The sequence below is a fragment of the Sus scrofa genome, chromosome 13, assembly GCF_054392235.1.
Source record: "Sus scrofa isolate SSC_HxYL_T2T_F1_AM1 chromosome 13, Sscrofa_HxYL_maternal_Yorkshire_Landrace_v2.0, whole genome shotgun sequence".
NCBI lineage: Eukaryota > Metazoa > Chordata > Mammalia > Artiodactyla > Suidae > Sus > Sus scrofa.
The window spans coordinates 176,903,175-176,925,480 of NC_139395.1; the positions used below are offsets into that span (position 1 = coordinate 176,903,175).

Consider the following 22,306-nt stretch of genomic DNA (forward strand, 5'->3'; position numbering starts at 1 on the left):
ATAATAAAATATACAGATTATTCACTATGTTTTCATTAACTGGTTAATTTGGTATATTGTAAACCAAATCAAAATTATTATAAATTTAACAGCATTTTAACTTTCTCTAAAAATATAATGAATGTTATAGAAATAAATAATTCTCTTACCAATAATTACTAAATTGTTGAGATCCTTTTAGTGTTTGCTTTGTGAAATCAAAAATAAAATAACATCACTGCATTGACAATAACACAGGCAGCAATAATTTACACAGTGATAAATTTTGGAGGCTTCATTATTCAAGCTAAAGAAAACTTGTTTTGAACATAGGATTCAACCAATAGTACAACTATATGCTTTTGCAGAAGAGGGAGAAGTAACAAATTGAAACTCCCCTGATAGCACTCATGGCCTCCCATTAGCAAAAGACTAAGCTATTCTCCTGGGCGTTTTGGACTTGGACATTTATGAGAAATGCAGCTTGTTTCCCAGGACATCACAGGCTCTGAAATCATAAACATCAGAAACTGTAAACAGCTCCAGTTTTAACAGCTGGAATTTTACCTCATGCCATTACGTTCCACCACAGAGGACACTCTGACATCTTTAGGTACACTACAAGGTATTTATGGTACCTGGCACCATACTTTGTTCAGTATGATCTTGTCTGAGCTAATCATACATGATTTTAATGAGACCAATATTCTAGACTCCCTTAGGTGGTGACTCTAAGAAATTTGAGTTTCCCTTGTAAATGTATCTCTGTTCCAGATCTAAATGATCACAGAAATTCTAGATTATTGGAAAAGCACAGTATGGTAAATGTGACTTGCAAAGAGGGATGAGGGAGGAGCCAGATGGGGTCAGGGAAGGTGGCATATGTGAGTAACACAGGGTCTGGAGGCTGGGTCATGGAGTTCATACTTCACCTCAATTTAGAGGAAAACTATAGAAGGATTTTTAACATACTTAGATTTGACTTTTGTGCAATAATGAAGTTGTCAGTGAACACTTGTTCAAAAAATGAAACAATAATTTAGTTTTTGGTATTTTGAGGTCATATTTGAATAGAAAAAAAAAATGTGAACTCTCCACTTGGGATATCCTTGGCTGGATAAGAGTAGAGCAACTATGCCATTTCAGTAGACTGATTAAACACTCATCTGGTTCCTTACAATTTTGTTGGGGGAACCCAAACTGTAAAAGAAAAGTAACATAGGAGAGAGGAGATCCTGGGAAAAGTACACATGAGTGTGGAGTAGGGGAATGTGATATACAGCAGCTGCTTTAGCATAACCAACATTTAATGTAAATTAACTGTCACCTTAAATTTTGTGCATTTACCACCTAAATCATCTGGTTGCTTATCTGTGAGCCAAAAGGTCTGTGTTGTTGCTTCCAATAGGGGCAGTCTACATGAAACTTTACTGAATTTTATCCCTTTGGCATATACGAACACTGAACGTTTTTGAAATAGGAGGTGGCATCATCAAGTATTTTTTTTTAATTAAATAGGTGTTTGCAGACCATAACATGGTTTCAGAAATACTAATCAGGAAGCTGTGACTATTGTCCCATGATTCTCAATTCAGATTACATATCAGAATCTTCTGGGGGAGGTTCTGGAACAAAATATAGATTCAGAGGTGCTGTAAAAAATTGATTTAGTAGATCATGAATGTCACCTAGTAGTGTGCATTTTTAAAATGTTTCCTAGGTGATTAAACTGTATGCAAAACTCTTACTCTCTGTGTGATTTTTGGGGGATGTGGAGGAATTAAAGATAATCATTCAAACAAATGAGAACAGAGTCACATGCACTGGTGAGATATTAGATATGAATGGGTGCTACTACAGAGAGAATCACATGATGGCTCAGAAGAAAGTTACAAAATATGGAGATGAAAACTCAGATGCAATGGCCAGTTTTTGCACAGAGCAGTCTTGACATCCACATGATACATACTTGGTGTTATGATTCCACAAATGCTTAATAAGAATAATCATTTGGTAATCATTGAGGTGGCTAAAAGCAAAGTTAACATAAAACAAGACACAGAGACATTTATCTTAATTAAAGATGGGAACTGGGGGAACTCCAGTTCTGGAGGACTAAGAACCCTGCCTCAACAAACTACACTGCTTTTATTGTGCTTATTAGGATCATGTTAATTGATCAGTGTGTTGCCAATGCAGGATATGGTTCTTTTTATTATTTAAAAAGTTATTTTATTATTTTAAAAGTCACATAGCTGGTAGATGGTTAAGCTTTTATTCTGACATTTAGGCATTTAACAATCCTTGGCATTGAGGAAGCTTGGTGTCAGCTATCTATGTACAGCATCTAGAGACTCATCATTGTGCTTCTGCAAATGGCATGCCTATCTAAGGGAAACTGGGTATGCCTAGGTCTGCATCTCAGGTCTCTTTGCTGATGCATATTCTCCTAACGAATGCTCATAAACCACTTGGAGCTATGAGGTTCCTCTTTCTTTGATTTACAGGACATATCATGCTGTGCAAATGGTGTGCCATTCTGCATAGGTCCAGCATGGCTAGACCAATGCATTATGTCCTCATTCAGCTGACCATATGAATAACTTATACCTTTTGGTCTTTCTTCTTAAGCTTAAGTCTTTACCAGCACTGTGACTGTTTTTCAAGCAGGAATATGGGGTAAAGTAACAGGAAAAGATGGAGATTTCATCATAGAAAATAGAAGCAAAGAAGCTTTAAAAATTTCTTAGATGTGACTTTTTTTTTCCCCCTTTTTAGGGCCACACCTGCAGCATATGGAAGTTCCCAGGCCAAGTGTCAAATTGGAGCTGCAGCCACGCTGGATCCTTTACCCACTGAGAGAGGCCAGGTAGTATCGAACCCACATCCTCATGGATGCTAGTCAGGTTCACAAGGAAATCCTGCTGAATAGCATTGAGAACTTTGTCTAGATACTCATGTTGCAACAGAACAAAGGGTGGGGGAAAAATGTAATTGTAATGTATACATGTAAGGATAACCTGACCCCCTTGCTGTACAGTGGGAAAATAAAAAAAAATTATTTAAAAAAAATGTCTTAGAAACATGTCTCCCAACAGGACATTTAAGTAGTTTCCATGTCTTGGCAAATGTGAATAGTGCTGCACTTAATATAGAGTTACACGTATTCTTTGAAGGAAAGTTTTGTCCAGATATATGACCAGGAGTGGGATTGCTGGATTGTATGGTAGTTCTATATTTAGTTTTCTGAAGAATCTTCCCCTGGTGGTGGTTCCAATTTACATTTCAACCAACAGTGAAGGAAAGTTTCTTTTTCTCCACACAGTCTCCAGAACTTGTTATTTGTTGACTTGTAAGTGATGACCATTCTGACTAAGGTGAAGTGATACATCATTCATTGTCATTTTGATTTGCTTTTCTCTAATAATGAGTGATGTTGAGCATTTTTCATATGCCTACTGGCCAATCATATGTTGTCTTTGGAGAAATGTCTCTTTATATTTGAAGAATCAATATTGTCAAAAAGACTATTAACCCAAACCATCTACAGATTCATTGCAGTCCATATAAAAATACCAAGGACATTCTTCTTCACAGACTACAACAAACAACTTTAAAATTTGTATGGAAACATGAAAGATCCAAAAGGGCCAAAGCACTATTGAAAAAGAAAAATGGAACTGGAAGAAACAAGCTTCCTGATTTCAGACTGTACTACAAAGTTATAGTCATCCAAACCATACAGTAATAGCACAAAAACAGAAATATAGTCAATGGGACAGGATAGAAAGCCCAGAAATAAATCCAAGCACGTATGGTCATCTAAAATTTGAGAAAGGAGAAGGAATATAAAGTTGAAGAAAGATAATAGCTTTAATAAGTGGTGCAGCAAAAACCAGACAGCACGTGTAAAAGGATGAAATTAGAGAGATAGCCACTTACACATGCTATGTATTTGTGCCTTCAATCATTTTCATATTATACATATTTTACAAATTCCTATTTAGGAGCTCAAGTCTGTAAGCTACTGTGCTACCTACTGCAAAACACAGAAGCCTAATGGATTGTCATATAAAGGAGCTTATGGACCAAAATATGATCATATTATCACACATGGTCAAGTGGGGCCAAGAAGAATAAATATACTGGCAAATGCTTGAAATCAGTGAGCACTCCTATCTTCTTTGAGAGGATCTGTGAATGTATCTTGGAAGTTGTAACATTTGAGAGAGAGATTGAGAAAATGATACCAGGTCAAAGTTAAATGAAGATGGAGCATTTGAGTGGAGAGGATTCTCTGTGGAGGGACCTCTGTGAACAAAAGCTTGAACCAGTCAGAGAGAGAGGTTTGTCCAGAAGGCTTTCAGTAACTCAGTTTGGGTATAATGTAGAGTCCACAGGAGAATTGTGGAGGAAGGGCATTCCAGGTTAAACTAAGTTAAATCAAGATTTTCTAAAAAAAAAAAAAAAAAAAAAAAAAAGAAAGGGAGTTCCCGTCGTGGCGCAGTAGTTAACGAATCCGACTAGGAACCATGAGGTTGTGTGTTTGGTCCCTGCCCTTGCTTGGTGGGTTAACGATCTGGCATTGCCAGTGAGCTGTGGTGTAGGTTGCAGACATGGCTCGGATCCTGCGTTGCTGTGGCTCTGGCGTAGGCTGGTGGCTACAGCTCCGATTCGACCCCTAGCCTGGGAAGCTCCATATGCCATGGGAGCGGCCCAAGAAATAGCAACAACAACAACAACAACAACAAAAGACAAAAGAAAAAAAAAAAAAGATTTTCTTTGAAAGGATTTCAAATAATGTCAGAGGGAACAAATGCGGAGTGAAGTTTAAATCAATCAATCAATAATGTGATAGTACATGTTATATCCCCTTTTTTTTTAGTTCTTAGAAGAGTGAACCCATTTCCTTCCTGTTCTGCCATTTATCTTTTCCCCATGCCCATTGCTACTTAGTTCTTTGAGCTAAACTTTTGGCCCTCAGAATTAGTGAAGATGTTGAGAATACCAGCAACAAACAACATAGGCAGAAAGGGCCTCAGAAGGCATCACAGACAATGAGATGGAACGCTAGGCTTCTATCTCCTCATAGAAGCACACAGAGTTAAGAGCATCCTCTTATGATTTGGCCTGACCTTCACTGTCTTGAACCCCTTATCATGTATTCCTCATTGCTTTCCTATTCTGTTTATTTCTCTGTTGGACATGAGAGATGGATCTCTGGGAAGTGGATTCACCATGAACCAAATATAAGATCTTTGGATGGTTGGCAAAATTTCTAGAATTTATGTTTGTTCACTCAACTACAAACATGCCCACTCTGTGGAGCTAAATGAGGTATGACTCTTCAGGCTGTACACCTATATTACTATTAAGCACCTCAAACTCAAGTAGTTTTCATTGGCACAGGACTATTTTAATGCTTCACAACTGTTTAATAATTGTACTTATCAAGCCACAATGAAAAATATAAAGACACATAAAATATTTTCAACTTAATTTCTGCTGAAGTTAATTTAGTGTGGCATGAACACTTGATGAAATGGCCTCTCTGTTTTGCAAAACATACACAAGTATTTTAAAGAATTTATGAGGCATTGACATTTGAAGTCGTTAAGGTAACAGGACAAGTATGATGAAAGAAAATGTTAAGCACTAATCTACACATAACAATATGTAATCTGTTCAAGTTTGTTTTCTTTTCATGTAAAGGAACACATATTCTTCCTCCATCTAAATTTTCCCTCAAAAGCTTTTCTCACCAAATCTATGACTTTCTTGTTTCTCAGGCTGTAGATAATTGGGTTTAAGAAAGGGATTATGACAGTGTAAAATAGAGAGTCAACTGTATCTTGATCATCTGCTTGTGCAGACCCAGGGCGCACAGACATGAAGAGAAGAGACCCATAGTATAAAGAGACAGATAGGAGGTGGGCTCCACAGGTGGAGAAGGCCTTCCTTATACCTTGTGCAGACCTCTTTCTTAAGATCGTAAAGAGTACGCATGTATAAGAGACAAGAACAATGAGAATTGTGAACACCTGAATTGAGCCAGAGAAAATAAATATCATCAGAACATTAACGGAAGGATCAGTACAAGAAATTTTCAACAATGGCATGATGTCACAATAAAAATGATGAATTATGTTGTAATTACAGAAGGTTAATCTGAATAAAAATCCTGTATGAATTAAGGCATGACTAAGACCACCTACAAATGATGAGACCAGCATTCTCAGGCATAGTCTGTTAGTCATAACCACTGGATAAAATAACGGGTTGCATATGGCTACATAACGATCATATGCCATTGTTGCCAGCAGAAAACATTCTGTGGTTGCACTGACTACAAAGGAAAAAAAAATTGTACCATGCATTCATGGAGAGATATCATCTTGTTCTTGGTAATGATGTTGACCAGCATCTTGGGGGTCACTGTGGAGGACAACCAAGTATCCACAAATGCCAAGTTCGCAAGAAATAAATACATGGGGATGTGAAGGTGAGGGTCATTATAAATGAGAGTAATCAGACCGAGGTTCCCCATGATCGTGACAAGATACAGCATCAGGAAAAGCAGGAACAGTAGGATTTGCCAAGCTGGTGGATATGTCAGTCCTGTGAGAACAAACTCTGTCAGTTCTGTTGCATTCTTGGTTCCCATATCCTTAATGAATGGCCTCTGAAATAAAATGAAGGAAATGCGAAAAGACAATTATTAAGAATTTAACAATTAAAATTTGGTGGGGATAATTTAAATAAAACCCTACACCAGCCTAAATGCCTTTATGTTATTTATTCTTACTAAACATGAGGGTATTATGGAAATTGTTATATTGAAAACATGCATTTGTTGTATTTCAAATATGCATAGGAATGAACATATGTAGAAGAGAAGAAAGCCATTCTGAACATGAGCAAATGTATGGGGGAATTATTGCATGAGGTAGTGAAATCCTTTGTTTAGTTCATGGAAGTAGCATCAAAAGAAAATGTTAGACGGGCCTGGATTTTTAAGTGAATTGAATTAGATGTGAAGAAACTTTAATTTTATTTTTCATGAAGCAGGAAAACTGTGAAAATTTTAATAGGGGAATCAGTACTTGCTTTTTAAAATAAATAATTGCTTGTAGAATACAGGCTGGAGGTTGACGAACTTGGGCTCAGAAATTCTAACAAGAAGCTGGGACCATTGTCCAATTATTCCAAATTCAGATTACATATCAGAGTTTTCTGGGGGAGTCGTGGTATAAAATATAGATTCTGAGGTATAACTATGGAATTTGATTGAGTAGGTCATAAGTGGTATCTAGTAATATGTATTTTCTAAATGCTCCCCAGGTGATTAAAATGCATGTGAGCTTCTTAGTCCATGTGTGATAGGACATTAGGAGTTCTGAGGAAGGCAAAGAGATAGATCAAAATAAATCAAAATGTAGACCCCCTAGAATTCGGTAACATCTTAAATGTGAAGGGTTGGTTCCTAAAGGTAAAACATTCACTTGGTGTCTGGGTAGATGATCGTGGAAAATGGAGGTTGAGAACTCAGATACAGCAGCCACTTTTTGCAAAGAACATCTTGTAAACATCAAAATGATGTAAACTTCACAATATGATTCTACAAATGCTTAATAGAAATAATGGCTGGAAGCCACTGAGGTGTCTGAAAGCATAGTATGTATGACCTACCCAGTAGACAATGTGCATGAGGTTAAAAATGAATTAATGAAAATAAATGAGCGACAGTGATATTAAATTAAAATGTATACACATCATTTTTTAGATGGATAACTTCTGCTATTCTTTTCTACCACCTAATTCTTGGTGGTAGACATATGCTGTATTTCACACTAGAACTAAAATTCTGAATACTGACTTTATCACTCCTCTTAATCCTCAAGTGAAGGGCCAGAACTAGGTTTAACCAGTCAATATCACCTACACTGGATTTGGAATATGAACATGAGAGAAAAATGTCAAATTTGGACCAAAGATATTTCGGTTACAAGAGATTTTTGGTTACAAGCAAGTACCATGACACCAAAAAGCATGCTGTGCCCACAAAAATGGTCTGATTAGTGTGAGCTGTAGCATTCAAGTTGAGTAGCAATAACAGCAACACCTAATAAGCCAGAGCTGAGACATGCTTTTGGTTTTTGGCTGTTTAAATAGATTTTTTTTTGTATGTGTTTCAGTACATTTCTCCAATGAATTTTTCTAACTTCTTTAGCATTAATTTTTTTAGAGGCATTTCCATCCAGTTAATTCATTGTATCTTCTACCAAGAAACCTCTTCTACCCAGAATTATGTAGAAAGAAAAAAAGAAAGAATGAAAGGAAGGAAAGAAAGAAAAGGAAAGGAAAGGAAAGACCAGAAAAGTCTACTGAACAGAATGATCAGAGAAGAAAGAGGGAGGGAATTGGAATTCTCAGTGTCGGAAACTCAAAGAAAGGAAAATAATCTGAAGGACAAAGAGAATGCCATGCTTAAAGCAAAACAAATGCTCTGATAGGGTAAGGAGTTAACAGAGATCACTGAGAGTAGGATTTAGGAGATTTTAGTGGTTTTAGTAAGAGCAGCTTCCAATTTTTATATAGATGAGCCAGAGAATAATGAAAAGTGAATGGGAAGCAAGTGGCACAGCAGGGTGGAGAATGAAACAGAGCATCTGAGATGTGGAGAACAGAGGTGAATTTCTTGTCTTGAGGAACAATGTCAGTTAATGTGTCAAAAGAGAGGGGGGCCAGCATTGATAGGAAAGAGGATAAGCAGTGAAATGTGAAATTGGGGTAGGAAAGGAGAAATCAAGAAGCAGGAAGAGATGAAAGGACATTGATGGATACTTACAGGACAGAGAAGGCATTGAAGAGGGAGGGAGTGAGGTACCAGAGAAATGCTTAGATGAGATAAGAGAAAAAACTGTGCAGTAGGGCTCAAATATTCATCTTAACTTTGGTTTTCATTAAAAAGTTGTCAGCAATAGGAATCCTTCCTTTTTCCTTTTTTCAAAATTCTAAGATTATTTTTCCATGGAATTTTTATATGAAATAAAGACTTTCATTTTAATTTTACTTAATAAATTTGTATTGTTATTAAATATACTACCACCGCCTCCTATCTTTGCTATTACTGTGATGAGAGCTGACTCTCCCTAGAAATCCTGCTGAATTTACTGGACAGATTTTGCCTTTCCAGCAGTTTGACAGCAGAAAATAATTGAGCCAAAGACTGCAACTGAATACAAGCAGTTTAAATAAACAATATCAATAACTGCATTGTTACTTTACATTTATTTGGAATAAGCTTTCTTTCATACTCTTCCAAAATTAAACAATCAAATTTTTCCATTCAATATGAGAGTACTTATTAAGTCATGAAGATGAAAAGAGGGAAATATTTTCTGATATTTTCCATATAAGTATTTTTTTCAACAACCTTATTGTCAGAAGTGGGTGAAAGGAGATAGAGAGGTACTATTTAAGTAAACTAACTTAAAATTTTATCATAGAATGTTAGTAACTCAATGGAATAAGGATTTTAAAGACAATTATCAGAAAGATTTCTAATGTAGGAAATATTATGACATAAATCCCTAAACTTTAATTGTTTAACATTCTAATTCACCAAAATATATCCTATGGAGTCATTATAATTATTTTAATGAGATCATTATATATCATTAAAGATTACAGTATAGTCTTAGAGCTAGTTACTTATCCAGGTTTTATTTGCAATAATCAAATACACAAATTATTCACTATTTTCTGTTTTAACCTGGGTATTTTGATAACATGTAAAACAAATTAATTATAATTTACTACTAATTTACTTCATATTAAAATAAGAATATCATAGAAATAACTTTCTCTTACCAATATATGTTAAGTAATTGTTGAGAAATATTCAGTGTTCAGTTTTATGAAGTAGAATTTAATAAGGGCACAGCAACAGTATTTTCCACACTGATTCATTTTGGAAGCTTTATTTTCCAAGCTCAGGAAAATGTTGTTTATATGAATTTGTTTTGAATACAGAGTCATCCAGTTGTACAACTGTGTGCTTTTCCCAGAAGAGGAAGGGGAGAAGAACTGAAATTCCCCTGATTATGCCATTGGATTCCTTTTAGGACAAAATTAAGCTTTTCTACTGGGCATTATGCACCAGGCAATATATGAGGAATTCAGGCTATTTAATAAGGCATCACAGACTCTGAAGCTATAAATATCAAGTCACTGTTGACAGTGCCAGTTTTAACAATTAAAATTGCTGCAATGAACATGCGAGTGCATGTGCCTTTCCTTAAGGAAAGTTTTGTCTGGATATACAGGTTGGGTCATATGATAGTTCCGTGTATAGTTTTCTAAAGTACCTCCATACTGTTCTCAATAGTGGTTGTATCAGCTTACAATTCTTTGCAGCACAATTCACAATAGTCAAGATATGGAAACAACCCAAATGTCCATCAACAGATGATTAGATTAGGAAGATGTGGTATATATACACAATGGAATACTATTCAGCCATAAAAAATGAAATAATGCTATTTGCAGCAACATGGATGGAACTAGAGACTCTCATACTGAGTGAAGTAAGTCAGAAGGAGAACAAAAAATACCATATGATATCACTTATGTCTGGAATCTAATATCAGGCACAAATGAACCTTTCCACAGAAATGAAAATCATGGACTTGGAGAATAGACTTGTGGTTGCCAAGGGACAGGGGGAGGGAGGGGAAGGGATTGTGAGCTTGGGGTTAATAGATGCAGAATGTCGCCTTTAGTATGGATAAGCAATGGGATTCTGCTGTGTCGCACTGGGAACTAGGACTGGTCACTTCTGATGGAGCATGATTATGTGAGAAAAAAAGAATGTATACACATATGTGTAACTGTATCACCATGCTTTACAGTAGTAACAAAATTGTATTGGGGAAATAACAATAAAATTTTTTTAAAAGAAATTGCACTGGATTCCAACAGACATGACATTTCTAACATGTTTATGCAAACTCCAAATTAATCTATGAACTGTGATACTCTGAGTGCTTTGTTCAGGATGGTCTGCCTTAGCTAATCATGCTTGATTTTCATGACATCAAAGTTCTAAATTCTCCTCAGGAGCCAGCCCCAAGAAGGTTGTCCTCCTCATGGAAACTGTAGCTCACATCCAGACTTACACCTAACTTTCCACTTTCCACTGAAAACTGTTGAGGAATCTTATTTGGTATCAATCAAGGGAAGGAACAAAGGAAAATACAAAAGGAAAGAACACAGTAGGAGGTAGCCAAGATGAATGTTCCTCAGACTTCTGTTCCTGTGACTCTCCTGGTGATTTTCTTAAAATTCACATTCTGTTTCACTAGGTCAGGGTGGGGTCTGAAGCTCTTAATTTCCAACAAGATGATGCCTCTGGACATTTGCCATCCCCAAGATCTTCCTTTATTTGCAAGCCAGCTTAGTAAGAGCTAGATTATTGCAGAAAAAACAACAACAACAACAACAAAAACATGGCAAGTACAGCTGGTGTGCAAAGAGAGAGGCAAAGTGGAGACAGAATAGACAATGAAGGCCAACATGGATTGGATCTCAGAAAAGCTAGAGGCCAAATCAGAGACTTTGTTCTTTATCCCAACTTAAAGGAAAACTATTGAGGGATGTTAAACATAGTAGCCTCATGTTCCTATTTGACTTTACTATCAACAGAGACTTTGCCATTGAACTTTCATTAAGAAATATAAATAATGACATTATTTGGGTCAAAATAGTATAACACAGAAATGGTAATGTTTTGTTTTGATTCTGAAAATAGGAAAATATTTCATCTGTATTTGGAACTATCTTGTCAGATGGGGAAAAGGCAAAGGACATCAACTTTGGTACACTCATTAATTCATTATCCTGTGTTCTAGTGAAAACTAAAAAAGGCATGAAAAAACTCTGTAGACCAAAGACAAGTCACTGAAACCTCAGCAGATGGGTGGTGTAAGTAATGGAATGTCTATTAGTAGCTTTGACATAACCCAAACCTGACATAAATTTACTATCCCTGTCAATTTTGTGTAATTATTTTCCTGCCTATGGATGAGTACAAAGGTCTGCATTGCTGCTTTCAGTATAACTAGTCTTTTCTTTTCCTTTTATTAAGGACTGTACCCATGGTACAGGGAGGTTTCCAGGCAAGGGGCCTAATTAGAGATAAGCTGTCAGCCTAGCCACAGCCACAGTAACACCAGATCTGATTAGCATCTGTGACCTACATCAACCTCAAGGCAATACCAGATCTTCAAGCCACTAAGCAAGGCCAGGAATCAAACCTGCAACCTCATGGTTCCTAATTGGATTCATTTCCACCTTGCCACATGGGAATTCTGTGTATGAGTAGCCTTTTCAATTTTAGTTATTTTAATAGGTGCCTCATGTTGTCACATTGTGTTCTTCCTTTGCCTTTCCCTGGTATTATTATAGTGAGCATAGTTTTCTGTTATTTGGCATATGTGATATACCTTATTTAGTAAAATCTGTTCAAAGTGTGTGCCCATTTTTAATGTAGTTATATAGTTTCTTATGACAGGGTTTTGAGAATTTTCCATATGTCCTAAATTCACAGCTTTTGTAAAAATATAGGAGTTGCAAATATTTTGTCTAGGATTTTGATTTGTTATCACTCTGGTTCACCGTGCCTGCTGGACCTGGTGAGCAAGAAGTAGCAACTCCTGTAGGCTTATTGGTAGACATTTGCAGCAAGAAGGTGAAAAATGTATCTATCCAAACTCCAGGGCCATTTAACTCAGTGAAATTTCTAGGGGTCCACTAGTCTGGGTCATGGGGAGATATACCTTCTAAGGGGAAGGATAAGAATTTGTATCTGGTCCATCTTACAACCAGAAGGAGGCACAACATCTAATGATCCCCTGTGGATTTTAGAGCAACACCATCTGCATTTGGGTGTGCCATTCCAACCCATGTACAATGTATCCAGGAGGTCTGGTAGTTTTAAGTGGAGCTCAAAAGAGGAGAATGGTTTGCCAGTAGTCTAGGCTGCTGTGCAAGCCGTTCAGCCACTTGAGCCACAGGATCCAACACAGACAGTGGTGCTAAGAATGTTAGTGGCATGTATGGATGCTGCTTAGTGCCTTGGACAGGTCCATATAAGTTAAAAAAAAAAAAGGGTATACTCTTAGATCTGGACCAATGCCCTACCATACACTGCAGATAATTCACTATTCCCTGTGTGAGAAACAACTATTGAGCCACTACTGGACTTATTAGAGACTGAATGCTTAACTATGGGCCACCAGTTTTCCATGGGATCAGAGGTGCCTTTCATGAACTTGGTATATGACCCACCAAGCTATAAAATTGGCAGGACAAGGCCACACCTTTCTCAAGTGGCAGTGGTATGGACATGCTCTGGTCTGAGCAAGCCCTGAGGGTACCAGTAAGTTTCTTGAAGCAGTGGTTGAAATGCCCATGGTCCCCATACCTGCCACACTGGCTTCTCTATCCCAGCCTGTACTATGGGCTCATAGTGGTGTGGGGAGCATTCTCTATAATAAATAGAGGAAGTTTTTACCTGGACCTGATTTACCAATGCTTCTGTACCACATCCAATACCATCGGAGAGTAGACAACTAAAGAAGATATGCCCTATGTTGCTTCTTAATGTTGGCATTTATAAATTATGCTGCTATGAACTATGTGTTTTTAAAAGTAGAGTTTTACTTTTCTTTGGATATATATCCAAATGGAGAATTGCTGAGTCATATAGTAGTCTTTATTTGTTTTTTGTTTTTTGATTTTTGATTTTTTTTTCAGGAGACTCCCTACTATTTTCCACAGTGGCTGCACCAATATATACTCCCATTAACAGTGTAAAAGGATTCTGTTTTCTCCACACTGTCACTAACATTATTTGTGGTCTTTCTGATGATGGTTATTCTGACAGGTGTGAGTTGATAGCTCATTGTGATTTGATTTGCATTTCTCTGATGATTATCAGAGTTGAGTGTCTTTTCATATCCCTGTTGACTTCTTTGGAAAAGTGATATTCATGTCCTCTGCCATCTTTTAATATGATTGATGGCTTCTTTGCTGCACAAAAGCTTTTAAGTTTAATTAGGTACTGTTTGTTTATTTTTGTTGATAGTGTAAGAACATTTTCTAGTTTCTTTTACATGTAGCCATCTAGTTTTATGAGCACAGCTTATTGAAGGGATTATCTTCTAGACACGAAAAGATTAATTGGTGTCCTTAAGTTCTTAGGCTTATTGCCTAGCTCTCTGTTCTGTTCTGTTGATCTGGGTCTGCTTTTGTGCCAGGAACATATTCTTTTGATGACTAGCTTTCTAGTATAATCTGAAGTCATGAAGTGTGATACCATCAGCTATGTTTTTTTTCAAAAGTATTTTGGCTATTCGGGATCTTTTATGTTTCCATACAAATTTAAAGTTTATTTGCTCTAATTCTGTGAAAAATGCCTTTGGTATTTTGACCAGGATTACCTAGAATATATAGATGGCTTGGGTAATATGGTCTTTTTAGTAATAATATTAATGCTTGGCCTGCTCGTGGGTGTGGCAAGGACCCATCATGTTCTAGGGCTGGTGCCTGCTCCCTGGTGTTTGTAGCTGTGTCTTGGGGTCACCGGCTACAGGATTCCATGATTTCTGGATCTAGTGCCTGCATGCTGGTATACAGGACTGGATTCTGGGTCCCCTTGAAAATAGGACCATGCAACATTTTCCGCATACTAGAGCAGGCTCCCAATAAGGAGTACCATCAGTGTCTATGTCCCCAAGGTGAGCTCCAGTTTCCTCGTGCATCTCCAGGAAAGCCTTCAAGATCTGTAGGAGGGTCTGACACAGGCTCCTTTCAAATTATGGCTTCTGCCCTGAGTCTGGAGCATGTGGGATTTAATAGGTGTCCTTTAATAGTAGAATCCCTATCTTGGATACTAATCTGGGTCTCAGGAAAGTAAGCCCTGCTAGCCTGTGAGAACAACTGATTTCAGGCCTTGACATTCTGATGCAGGACCCCTGGACCGATGAGTCCAATGTGGGGCTCAGACTCCTTGCTCCTTGGGGAGAACCTCAGTGCTGGTAATGATTCTTCCATTTGTGGGTCACCCACCTGGGGATATGGGTTTGATTATAGTGGCTCTTCCCCTTCCACCCCTATTTTTGAAGTTTCTTCTTTATATCTTTAGTGGTATAAGATCTATTCTGACTGATTCTGGTCCTTCTCATTAATAGTTGTTCTCTAAATAGTTGTAATGTTGATATGCCTAGGATAGGAGGTGAACTCATGCTCTTCCTATTCTGTCATATTGGCTCAGGGGTGCTATTGGCTTCATTATAGTTTAGGGGAAAAATTATTTTGGGGAAATAACAATAATAATAAGGAAAAAAAGTTTTAAGTGATACTTAAGGAATTGTGTATGGGTGCCAGTTTGACAACAGGCTGACCAGGTAGCATTCATTTTACGTGTTAAATTTATTCAGCTTAGGTATGTCTGGATTTCTGGTTGGACATTATTTTGTTTGTATCTTTGGGAGCAGATTAGTATTGATTTAATGGACTGTGTCAAGATGATGGCCAGACCCTTTCTGGGTGGCCATCATCTATATAATGGGCCTAAAGGGAACAAAAAGGCATAAAGACACTGATTGATCAGGAACATGAGACTTATTTTGCCCTCAGTGCTCTTGGTTCTCAGGTTTTCAGTCTTAGACTGAAATCTATGCCATTGGCTTCCCTATTCTCAAAGCTTAGAGCTATCATCAGCATTCCTGGGTCTCTGCTTTGCAGAAAGCAGATTGTGAATCGTCTCAGCCTCCATAATCATATGAGCCAATATCTTAAAATCTTTATCCATTAATCTGTTTGTGGTCATTTAGGTTGCTTCCATGTTTTCACTATGACCATAGAGGTGCATGCATCTTTGTAATTAGAGTTTTCTCAAGATGCATGCCCAGGAATGGGATTGCTTTATTATAAGGTAACTCTATTTTAAGTTTTTTAAGGAACCTCCTTACTGTATTCTGTAGGGACTGGACCAATTTATGTTCCCATCAGCAGTATAGGAAGGAAAACTATGGGTTTTGAAGAACAACACCAACAACCAAAGAGAGCCAAGACCAGAGAGGTTTTGACATATACCTAAAATATATGTAATGCATATGCTGAAAAAGATGTTGCCATGACTATTCCACAAGTCAGCCTTTAAAAATACTGTTCTAGTTTTATTGGCATTTGTTTGTTTTTGCCTAATCTTAATCATGTTATTTCTTGGAACACAGTTTAAGACAAATTTGTCAACACTCTTCTGAACAGTAGAATATTTTGTAGAGAGATGAGAAAAAAATGTATGCACATGTATGTAAAGAAATAGAAACTGATTTTTTTAAACCTCCAAGTTAAGGAAATGCATACACCTTCACAAGAAAGAGATCTTCCAGTCTATTATTTGTATTTCTGGGGGATGGTTTTATCTGACCTCACCAGTGTTCCAGACAACTGGGTGAACCTAGCATTGTGTTATCATCTTTTATATCTATATATCCACTAAATAACACATAAGTATTTTAATACCTTATTTTTAAAGGAATAGGAAGAGTTTATCTTGACTAAAAGTAGGCTTTTCACTGATGTATTTTACCTCTTTGCCAACGTGGACTAAACTGACAAAAATAACGTATAAAATGAATAAAAACTATGCCAGAAGTGAGAATGGGATCACATCAATGGACTAGGGATTTGGTAAATTTCTGGAAAGGGTAATGTAGTTGGGATTATACTGAAGGACACATCAGAGCAGAGGAAGCAGACATGCAAAAGAGCAGCCCACCCAGCAATTCTGAGTGTCTGAGAAGACCCCCAACCCTCTGCTCTACAGTCACCCATCTGAACGTAAGACGTGACAAATTACAAACCAAGTTTATACACTCAAAACTTGATGTCAGCATTATCATTCAAAGAACAGGCCAGTTTGAGATATAGATTTTAATGATGGAAGAATAAATTTAAACTGGTACCTTATATTATCAAACTAAATGTGAGGTTATAACAATAAATGAGCAAGAAAAATATGGGTAATGGAAAGGAAACCATTAGAACAATGGGTTTATTACACAGCAAGGAAAATCAACAAAATACAGGCAAATACAATAACATGAATTCCCTGGGTTGAAAGAATAAAAATAGTTGGATTCTTATCCAGTCACTCTCTCAAAGCTTGGGGGTATCACTTAGAGAACAAAAAGAAGGCAGATTACCTTCTTTTGCCTCGTACCTCCAAACATACATAATAAGGATATTTAAGTACTTATTTATTTTGTATCTTTTAAACAAACATCAAGTTAAATTATTTATCCTTAATTTTTCATCCCATTCTTTCCAAGGAGCTAATCCTGGTGATCAGAACAACAGGAACTATTCACTTTGACTGTATAATACTTGCAGTTGACACAAAAGAATCCTGAGAAGTAAACTCTATTCAGCAGCCATGCCAGGCCCAGGAATCTCCCAGGGCTCATTAAAATATTGGAAAAGGTTGAGACACTCTTTCTGAATTCTCTGTATTTGTACTGTTACATTTATTTCAATTCTGTTACTACTTCACAAATACTTATCTAGATCCTCATGTGTATAAGCCACTTTGCTACACACCTCAAAAGCTAGAAAGAGTATTAGAACTTCTCAATTATAATCTGAAAGCATTTTTTGACTGAAAAAAGTATTAGACAAATCCATTTGTGGTTTAAAGAGAATAATTCTAACAATGTTTCAAGTCAGTGCACACTCTGATTTCCTTTAAGGTAATCTGGAAATGCGTAAACGCGTCATTGAAGTTTGAACTTCTAAAATAGACCTTTAAGAAAGGGCACTATTTCAGTTTAAGTGGATGTAGATAAAAAATGTATTGTGGAAATAACAATTAAGAAAATTAAAAAGTAAATAAAAAATAAATAACAAGTAAATGGATGTAGGGTATTTTCAGAGGGGTGGGTCGATTCTCTGTGGAGAGACCTATATAAGCATTAGGATGAACTTGAGTAGTGAAATGTTCCCAGAAAGCTTTCAGTAACTCATTTTGAATATAGGACAGAGTTTATTAGGAAAAATGTGAAGGAATAGACTTCAGAGTAAAAACATTTTTGACTGAAAGAATCTCAAATTATGCCAGAAACAAAGGCAGGGTGAAGAAGTTAGAGGTAAATGGAGACAGAGATCAGAGAGTGATGCCGATAGATAGATACACACATACATAGATGCATATATAGATATGTAGATATATATCCTGTAATCTGAATATACACATGAACAAATAAATATATACTTAAGTATATGTAGGGATCTAAATAAAATACCGTATATCCATATATCACAGTAGCAATGACAATCCATTAAAAGATATTTAAATGCTATTTGATTTCATATGAGTTCTTTTTACAAACAACACTGGCAATTGTGTTGGGAAGTAATAATCAACCAAAGGGAGGGAATAAGTAACTAGTGTTTTGCAAATCATGGTAGTAGGAAGGTAGTTAGAAGGGTAAGGGTCTCAGTGGCAAAGTAAGAATGTACCTAGAATCAGTAGTGAGAGAATAGAAGGGGTGAGCCTGAAGATACACCCCCTCATTCTCCTTAGACTATGAAGTGTGATGAAAATGAGCATTTGAAGACTTTAGGATACAAACCTCCAAACCCCTCCTTTTCGTGTCCTCCCCATCCACTCTCTAAGCATTATGATAGCATCTTAACCATTGTTTGAATTTTGGTAATGTACATTTACAGATCCTCATTGTCAACCACACATTCTAATAAGCTTTACATTTTACTGATTTATCTTATTAGCGTCATTTAAAAAAAAATTCGGGAGTTCCTGTCATGGCAAGGCAGAAATGAATCTGAATAAGAACCATGAGGTTGCGGGTTCTATCCCTGGCCTTGCTCAGTGGGTTAAGGATCCAGCATTGCTGTGATGTAGGTCACAGATGTGGCTCGCATCCTCCATTGCTGTGCCTGTGGTGTAGGCCAGCAGCTGTAGCTCCAATTGGACCCCTAGCCTGGGAATCTACATATGCCTCAAATGCTGACCTGTAAAGCAAAAAGAAAAAAAATATCTAAGCGATTTACCCATTTTACCCCATTCTTCCATTTATTTCTTCATCTCTATGCCTTTCCAAATTAAACCTTCCTTCTAATCTGTAAGGTCTATGATTTAGTGACATTTTTCAGGTTGACATACAACATATAAATGCAGCTAAAAAGGACTTTAGAAAAATTATATACAGTAAGAGGAAACTCCCCTATTTCCTTTTCTCAAGAAATAATGAGATCTGTTCTCATTGTCTTATCTCCCATATCATCTTTTCCTCATTGCTTTACCACTACTGTTTATTTCTCTCTGTGGTGTAGAGTTGATCCCAAGCGGTACAATTTACCTTGCCCCAAATCATGTGGACATTTTCATGGCTACCAGAATAAATCTCTTGGCTACGTGGCTGTAGAAATATCAAACATATCACAAACAAGTCCCGTTCAGAGGAACAGCACTACTTCAGTACTTCATCCATTTATACAGCCATGTTGAATAACATATGAGATTGTAAAATATTTTCTTTCTTGTTTGTGCTCCAATTATTTTAGTATGTTATAAAGAAGATATGCAGTAGTTTTAAGGAATTAACTAGGTACCGCCATCTTAAATCATTAAAAAAATAAGGTGATGACACATGCAAACACTTTGACCAATAAGCAATACATAGCAACATCGAATCTGAACAATTTTGTGCTGATTTAATGAAAAGAGAAAAAATAATACTATGAAATCTAAATATTTCTCTTAAACATTTTTGTTAGGGAATCTATGACTTTCTTGTTTCTCAGGCTGTAGATAATTGGATTTAAGAAAGGAATTATGACAGTGTAAAACAGAGAGTCCATCATATCTTGATCATTTTCTTGTGCAGATCCAGGCAGCACATACATGAAGAGAAGAGGGCCATAGTATAAAGAGACAGATAGGAGGTGGGCTCCACAGGTGGAAAAGGCCTTCCTTATACCTTGTAGAGACCTCTTTTTTAAGATTGTAAAGAGAATAAGTGTATAAGATACTAGAACAGTGGAAATGGTGAGTGCCTGTATTATCCCAGCGAAGATAAATAACATCAGATAGTTTATGGACGGGTCAGTACAGGATATCTTAAACAATGGTATAATGTCACAGTAAAAGTGATGTATGATGATAGAATCACAAAAAGTTAATCTAAATAAAAAAGTATTATGAAGTATGGCATGGAAAAGGCCACCTAAAAAAGATAAAACCAACAGCCAGATACATAGTCTATTGGTCATAATCACTGGATACAGTAAAGGTTTACATATGGCGACATAGCGATCATATGCCATAGTTGCCAACAGAAAACATTCCGTGGTTACACAGAGTGCAAAGGAAAAGAACTGTACAACACATTCAGAGAAAGAGATCATTTTGCTCTTGGCAAAGAAGTTGACCAGCATGTTGGGGGTCACTGTGGATGATAACCAAGTATCCACAAAGGCCAAGTTCCCAAGGAATAAGTACATGGGGATATGAAGGTGAGGGTCATTGCAGATGAGAGCAATCAGACCAAGGTTTCCGATGAGAGTGATGAGGTATATTATCAAGAAGAGCAGGAACAGGGGGATTTGCCACTCTGACTGATATTTTAGTCCCGTGAGAACAAACTCTGTCAGTTCTGTTGCATTTTGTGCTTCCATATTCTTAATAGATGGCCTCTGCAATACAATTCAATAAATGGAAAGTGAGTATCTAGCTGTAATTTAAAAAAGAAAATTCAGTAAGGGTAATGTAAGTAGAACCATGCACTAGCCTGAATGTCCTTATTTTATCTAATCTTACTAAAGTAGAGGAGAAGTTTTGAGGAAGTTATGTTGGAAAAATGCAATTACTTTAGTTGAAAATATGTACAGCCATGAACATATATAAGGGAGAAGAAAGCCATTCTGAATGTGAGCAAATTTAAGGGGAAATTTTTGAAGGGGCTAAAGAAATCTTGTTTTTAGTATATGGATGTATCATCAAAGGGAGGATGATAGAAGGACCTGGATTATAACATGAATTTATGCTACATGAAACTTTACTAAATTGTATTCCTTTGGAACATACAAACACTGAAATTTTTTGAAATAGGAGGAGGCATCTTCTAGTATTGTTTTTAATTAAATAGGTGTTTGCAGACAATAGGCTTCAGGGAAAATAACATGGTTTTAGAAATGCTAATCAAGAAGCTGTGACTGTAGTCCCATGATTCTAACACCAGATTACATATCAGAATCTTCTGGAGGAGGTTCTGGGACAAAATATAGATTCTGAGGTGTTATAAAAATTAGTAGATCATGAGTGTCATCTAGTACAATGCATTTTTAAAATGCTTCCTAGGTGATTATAATGTATGTCAAACACTTAGTATATGTGAATTTTTTGAGGATGATGAGGAATTAAAGGTAACTGTTCAGTTAAATCAGAACATAGAGCCACTTGAACTGGCAAAATATCAGATGTGAGGGGGTTCTTAAGAAAGATAGAATCACTTGATGACTTGGTAGAAAGTTATCAAATATTGAGATGAAAACTCAGATGAACTGGCAAGTTTTTGCAAGGATCAGTCTCACATCCACGTGATACATCCTTAGCATTATGATTCCACAAATGCTTAATAAGAATAATCATTTGGTAATCACTGAAATGGCTAAAAGCAGAGTATGTATATCCTACCCATTAGACAAAGTGCATAAAGTAAAGAGGAGGAAGGCATGAAAATGAACTTGAAGAAGTTATAGTAAAGATATTACCAATGGATACACATCACTTATTAGATAGATACCATGATTGTCTTTTCTACTACTTGAGTCTTTGTGGCAGACAAAAGCTATCATCCACTGAACATTCCAATACGTCTAGAAACTGATTTTAATCTTGTACTGAGAGGGAAGGGGCTAAATCTAGGGTGAGCAACTCAAACTCACATAACTGGATTTGCAAATATGAGGAGGGGAGAAAGAAGTCAAATGTGGACCAAAGAGTTGCAAGTTAACTAGGTGTACAAAACACCAAAATGCATTCTGTGCCCACGACAGTGGCATTGTCAGTGTGAGTTGTGACATTTGAGTTCAACTCATACTGAGCTAGAGTTGGAACAAGATTTTGGGCTTTGGCTATCTAGTTTCATTCTCTGTGTCTTACCCACTTCACCAGTGAATTTCCCTAACTACCCTAGCATTTCTTTGTTTGAGCCAATTTCCATTCAGTTACCTCATC

The 22,306-nt window shown here is 36.7% G+C and overlaps 2 protein-coding genes and 1 pseudogene across 2 annotated transcripts in view; 1 reads left to right on the forward strand and 2 right to left on the reverse strand.

Moving 5' to 3' along the window:
• The window catches only part of LOC146397788 (uncharacterized), a 797,689-nt gene that overhangs the window by 586,735 nt on the left and 188,648 nt on the right, over window positions 1-22,306 (forward strand). The gene's annotated exons all lie outside the window — the stretch shown is intronic.
• Window positions 5,682-6,643, reverse strand: LOC110256350 (olfactory receptor 5H8-like; annotated as a pseudogene).
• Window positions 19,816-22,140, reverse strand: LOC110256238 (olfactory receptor 5H8-like). The gene has a single exon (XM_021068881.2). The coding sequence runs from the start codon at window positions 20,743-20,745 to the stop codon at window positions 19,816-19,818; it is 930 nt and encodes a 309-aa protein (XP_020924540.1). The 5' UTR covers window positions 20,746-22,140.

Excerpts from the sequence above, each read along its gene's own strand:
- LOC110256238 (XM_021068881.2), bottom strand. The coding sequence starts at position 20,745 with ATGGAAGCACAAAATGCAACAGAACTGACAGAGTTTGTTCTCACGGGA.